The 6,257-nt window shown below is 44.2% G+C and overlaps 1 protein-coding gene across 1 annotated transcript in view; it reads right to left on the bottom strand.

The window, feature by feature from the left end:
* The window catches only part of TULP4 (tubby like protein 4), a 259,230-nt gene that overhangs the window by 9,658 nt on the left and 243,315 nt on the right, over positions 1-6,257 (bottom strand). Inside the window, exons 12-13 of the mRNA XM_011976427.1 lie at positions 6,019-6,112; positions 3,374-3,517 (exon numbers count right to left, since the gene is read on the bottom strand). Of these exons, the coding sequence (XP_011831817.1) occupies positions 3,374-3,517; positions 6,019-6,112 (238 nt within the window). The remainder of the gene's footprint in view (positions 1-3,373; positions 3,518-6,018; positions 6,113-6,257) is intronic.

Here is a 6,257-nt window from a genome sequence, read left to right as displayed (position 1 = left end):
GGGGGCGGCGGGGATGGTTCCTGGGTACGGGGGTGGAGGGTTCATCTTTGTCACCTGGACCTCCTGGGGGGCACTGAAGACCACTGCGTCCCCCTCAGCTGCCAGCTGCGGTGTTGGCCGCAGGGCCTTGGCTGACTTTTGCAGGTGTTCGTGGTCTCGGTCTCCATGGCCCACCGTGGACAGCTGCATGAGCCCCTGCGGCGGGGGAGGCAGGGACAGTGGAGGGGGGTTCTGAATGATGCGGCCCATTTCCACGCTTCCGAAAATCACCTGTCCAGGATTGGAGTACCGGTTGGAGACTGGGTACTGGGTGGCACTGTCACCTGCATGTTCTGCTGCTCCTACAGCTGTCGTCTGGTTGGTCAGGACATCTAGCTGCACATTCTGATTGGCCAGTAGGGACTGCACCAGCCCTATGCTCTGCGTGGGGGACATAGCCTGAGCCGAGCTGTGGATCGGTGCAATAGGGATGTTCACCGTACAAGGTGGGCTGTTCTCAGGGACACCAGATGCTCCCGTCACTGGAAGAAAATTAGAAAAAGGAACTGCTTACAAAAACAGTGCCATTAAACCGGATCAGGATAAGTAATACATCTGGACTCATCCAGTCTCCTTCTGTAAACAAAACGCAATTGCCAGAGACAGAGACGTGTCTGCTTGGGGAAAGCTGGCCTGCTCACACAAGTGAGATGGGTTCTTGAGGGCAGCCTGCTGCTTGTCTGTTAGCTAAGGGTACTGTTATAACTTTTCAACTAGCTCACTTTTGAACCTTCTAAACTTGGCACCAGTGCCTCAATGGCACCATCACAGATAATTAAATGTCTGAAGAAGTTTTTTACTGGTGATATTCATAAAACACCCATCCTTTTATGCAGGAAGAGGGCAATGGTACAGGAAAAACCTCCACTGAGGACTCGCAGTGCCTAGGCCTCTGAATTAGGTCTATTCATGATTATGGGATGGATAGTGTGGCAAGTGTCACGCAAGAGATGTGTATAAGAAATGTATGCATATTAGATTTCTGTAAATAGAACCATGTAAAACATAGTAGAAAAAACAATGAAAAGAATCTTCTAGTGAATCTGAGTATCACATCATGATGGATCATTTCCTAATTTTTTTTTTTTTTTTTTAAGAGAGTCTTGCCCTGTCACCCAGACATGCAGTGGCATGATTTCGGCTCACTGCAACCTCCACCTCCTGGGTTCAAGTGATTCTCCTGCCTCAGCCTCCCCAGAAGTTGGGACTACAGACATACACCACCACGCCCAGCTAATTTTTGTATTTTTAGTAGAGATGGGGTTTTGCCTTGTTGGCCAGGCTGGTCCCCAACTCCTGACCTCCAGTGATCCACCCACCTCGCCTCCCAAAGGGCTGGGACTACAGGTGTGAGCCATCATGCCTGACCTTTATCTGCTTTTTAGCATTTCAAATAGTATGTAAGGTAGAACCACGCTGAATTAAACCCTATAAATATATCCTATTTGTACACAGTGAGAGTTTAACAGAGCGCGCGTTTGAACAGTGATCTAGAGACAGGTGCTCAGAGCTGCCGTCTGCACGGCCCTGTTTAAAGTGCACACTGAGCACTCTGCAACTGGCTCCTCTAGGCCCACTGTGCCACCCTGTGGCATTTCCCTTAGAGAAAACTGCCACTGATCCAGAAATCTGAGGCATGGTGTAAGTACTATGTGGCAGCTAGTCTATGATTAGGAAATGTGACACTGGCTGACTTTTCATCAAAAGAACTACAGAATCAAGCCAGCCAGTTTATCAGAAGCTAAGCTGGCCCTTCCTTGGGGGTCTCCTAGTGAGACATAACTCTCCCCTGGCTGCACAAATTTGGGTCTGTCTCAGGTTTCCTGTCATTCCTGTTCAGATGCCCTTCGAGAAGCTCTCCTGTCTGTATGAAACACTGATGGCAGGCATCTTCTCCTTTAAGGAAGAAGAGCCTCTTTGCTGAGTCACCATCATTAAATGTAATCCCTGAGACAATATGTTCCCTCCTCTCATTGGGAACCACAGACAATAAGGACAACAGCAGCAACAGCTGAACCTTGGAGAGGGCTGTATTCGTCGCATTTTGGGAGAACAGGGAAAGCATTAAGGGGAAAGTTTAAAAGATACTTCTAATTCCAAGATTCTGAAGTAGAAGGGGATGCACTAGAAAGCTCAGGTATGGGAGGCTTCACCAAACTACAGGTATTTATGTGGTTGTAAGCTTGGCCTATTAGGACCACATAAGCCTAGGAGATTTGCTCACCCATGCAGGAGAGGTCACCATCAGAGAAGCAAGATGGCTATTGTTGGAAAGTGCAGTAGAAATCATTTTTTTCAGGTAAAAAGACTGGGCTGAGAGAAGGTAAACAATTCCCTCAAGTTCAGAGCCCGACTGAGGAGCAGGGCCCGAGCTGGAATGGGTGGCCCTCTATGTCCACTGTGAGAACCAGTCCCTCGGGTCACAGACATCCAGATACTGGAGAAGTCACGGTCCATGTCCAGGTTCCTCTAGCTCAGAAACTGGAGACTTCCAGAGCCCTGCTTAGTTGGAAGTAGAGGAGTCTGTGTATCTATAAAATCTCAGGTGGTCTTTTACTTAGAAAAGCAAGTTATTTTCAAGTACCCTCTAGCAACTGAAATAGTTACACACAGCTAACTGGCCAGACTAACTGGAAGTCACTGTAATCCATTAATCAAAATAGGATCCTTTAAGAATCGCCCCGCCAGGAAACACGTTAACTTAAGATGCTATATATATTGATATTTACCATCTGAAAACTGGAATTTAAAAATCGTATACCAGATTTTATCTTGAACTCAGGCCAGGGTCCTGTGCACGGAGACATGCGGTTGCGGTGGAAGAGAGGTGGTTACAGGTAAAGGCTTTTGTGTCCTGGACACAGGGCAGATTTGAGAAACTAGACTCTGTGGGCACCACGGGAATGCTGGAGTGAGACAGTATCTCAGCAGGGATTGAAAGGATGAAGGCTGGCCTTGATCAATGAGACTGGGTCTCAGTTCTGATTTTACTTAGTTCCAATCAGTCCCACAAACTTACCTGAATCCAGACACATGACTAAGAGGATAGCTGTGAGGATAAAGCCATATGGTAGAGCTGTGCTCCACAAACACAAGGCACCGCTGCCACTGTAACCATCTGTGCTCCAGCAGCCCCGCTCCTGCCAACACTGGTGCCAACCTGTGACTTTTTCCCCTGGGACACGCCATCATATCTACCAACCTTACTGAGGCAGGAATACCTTTTCTGAACCTAGGGAGCAGACTGAAACCTCAACAACTTGCCACTCTGTTCTTTTTGCACGATCCACTGACAGAGGGACCGTGACAAACAAGTTGATGTATGTGAACACACCTGGTAAATCATCTTCATCTTCACTGAAAACATTTGGGTTGAAGACAGGTAAATTAATATAGTCCATGGAAATTTTCCGAACTTCTGGGAGATAAATGGTCATTTGCCGCGGTTGGAGATGCAGGAGGCTGGTTTTATAGATTACTGGTGGGGAAAAAGAAGGGCACAGTTAACAGAGACACACCAGAGTAGAGCCAAAGTGTCAAGAGAGTCACGGGAAGAAGAGCACACTGCAGTTTCCCTGCCATCAGAAGACAGATCTGTGTAGGCAGGGTCCAGAGGCCGAGAGGAGCTCTTCATTTCTCCCTAGTACTCAGTACAACCATACTAGCCACGGTTCTGGATTCAGTAACAGCAGATTCCTGGTCTAGCTTGGCCTCCTTGCCAGTGGATTGTCTACAGAACTACACATTTCAAATGTCAAAAACATTTTAGACATAAATTATTTCTTTTGGAAAGAGCTAGGGTATAAAAACATATTTTTCAAAAACCTCATTTGCAATCAGAAGGATGATTGAATGGAAATAGTTGTGACAACCAGAGTGCCAAACAAGGGAAGCTTGAGCAACCCAGGAACCGTGTGAAAGCAATGTTGAGATGGGGGTGGCATGGTTTCATGTAGGAATAAAACACAGCCTTCATTTCAGCTGGAGCCTTGGCTTTCAATTTTAATCTAATCATCAAGATAGAGATCTATAGGGAATTTCCACACAGTTTTTTTTAAAACCTCAAGATTTAATTTGATTAACAGGGACATTAGGAGAAGGCCCAGATTGCAACTAAAATATTTAGAGGAGACAAAATAAGTTTAAATATAATGAATCTAAATTTAAGTTTCACAGTAGTTAGAGTCGGGGCGAAACTGCCCTATGAACTTGCTTTTGTGTTCAGTAGTCTCTCCTGTGAGACAGGTAGCACAAAGCTTCTTTATTCTAGCTCCATGGCGGTAACCTTAACACTTAGCGGCTGACCTGCCGCATGCCTGCGGCACAGCAGGCCTCCTTTGTCCAAGCATCTTTGCAGGGCTGGCCCATGGACTGGTATGGGCTAAGGTAACTTCTCCCGACCAACAGTAGGAAAGGCCCCATGCGTGTGTTTATCTCTCTTGCCCACAAAGGAAAGAGAATATGAATTTTGGTTTAAAAATTCTGTGTGGTTCCATATGACTTAAGAATGAATGCATTAAAGTGCTATTATTTGTTGTTCACATTGACAAAGCAATTTAAAAAAAATTCTAGGAGGGATTAGAAAAAGACCATCAGTTACCTCCAGGAAAGAAAACTAGGTGGCTGATGGTGAGAATGACAGAGATTTTTAATGTAGACCCCTCTGAATCTTTTGAATTTTGTGGAATCTACTGTGTATTGTTAAAATGCCAAAAATTCAAAATAAAAAAATTTCATGGGCCAGATCATTCTAATTGAAGAAAACAAATTATCCAACCTGGGGAACAGCACTCACTTTTTAAGTTCACTAGAGGGCCATATACTGTCTTTGAAAAGATTATTTAATGGGGTACCACATATAACATATCTTCTAGTATCCAATAGTTAATTTCTGTTCTCTAGTATTAACAGAATCAAGTGGAAATTTCTTTTCGCTTGACAAAGTAGCTCTGTGGACCACAATGGTATTTTTAAAAAGGTCAGGCTGGGCATGGTAGCTCACACCTGTAATCCCAGCACTTTGAGAGGCCAAGATGGGGGGATGGCTTGAAGCCAAGAGTTTAAGACCAGCCTGGACAAAACAGTGAAGTCCTATCTCTACCAAAAATTTTAAAAAATTAGCTGGGCATGGTGGCATGTGCTTTGTCTACCGCCCTAGCTAGTACAGGCGGAGGTGGGAGAATCACTTGAGCACAGGAGCTTGAGGCTGCAGTGAGCTGGGGTGGTGCCACTGCACTCGAGCATGGGTGACATAGCCAGGCCCTACCTCCCCGCACCCCCCAAAAAAAGGCCATCGTTTGTCTCAAAGGCTCTCACATGCTCTCTCATTGTATAATCTTTACTGGCTTATTTGTGGACCTATTCAACATCCGAGAATGAAAAGACCCATTAAGTAAATTCTCACTTCCATTCCCTTTTTCAATATTTACCAGAGGCAGATGGCTAAGTTCTCAGCTTACTAATGTGGGAATAATCACAATAGTCAAACAGTGGTTATTAAAAATCAACCTTATCTATCAATAGGACACAAACAAGTAACTGAACAACAGACATTTGTGGTCATCAGAGAGTTTCCAGCTTGTTGAAAATATTATGAGATTTACTTGCACTATGTACAGGGATGGTCCATTGTGATTCCCTAAGTTGGTTTTATGTTTATATTTTATTCCTCTTTTTCTTTGAGCTCAGATACTTCAAAATGAAAAACTCAAATGCACTGCTGTTTAAAAAATCTCTGAGATGCCTCATAGCAATAGGTCTTTCTAACATCTAATCTGTAGTAATAATCTATTTTAAAGGATCTGTGTATGAGTTGCTTCGTACAACTCATAGATTCAGAATTTTTCAAAAACCATTTTTAGTAGGTTATGCATCTTCTATTTTACACTTTCATCTTCTATTTTAAACCACTAAAGGTGGAAACTGGACATTTTAGTTTGTTCCAACTGGGACAATGAGAGAACAGGACGTGATTTTTACCTGCACCGAGGTTGGTTGGCAGGAAAGCAGCCAAGCCCACAATCTTAAATTTGGTTCCCCAGATATTAGACGTGACCTGAGCAAGATAGTTGTGCTGTGGTGGTGGAAGAAAAGAAAAAAGAATCACAATCTATTTCCATATTTTCAATTGGTCACTTAGTAAGAATGTTAATATTTATTACTTAACAAACCATGAGTGTACACTGCAAGAAACACCCATTCTCTACCTCATCTACCAT

This window comes from Mandrillus leucophaeus, unplaced genomic scaffold (assembly GCF_000951045.1).
Source record: "Mandrillus leucophaeus isolate KB7577 unplaced genomic scaffold, Mleu.le_1.0 Scaffold166, whole genome shotgun sequence".
In the NCBI taxonomy this organism is placed as follows: Eukaryota; Metazoa; Chordata; class Mammalia; order Primates; family Cercopithecidae; genus Mandrillus; species Mandrillus leucophaeus.
Note: the sequence above shows the minus strand (reverse complement) of the source record. Positions and strands in the feature narration are given on the sequence as shown.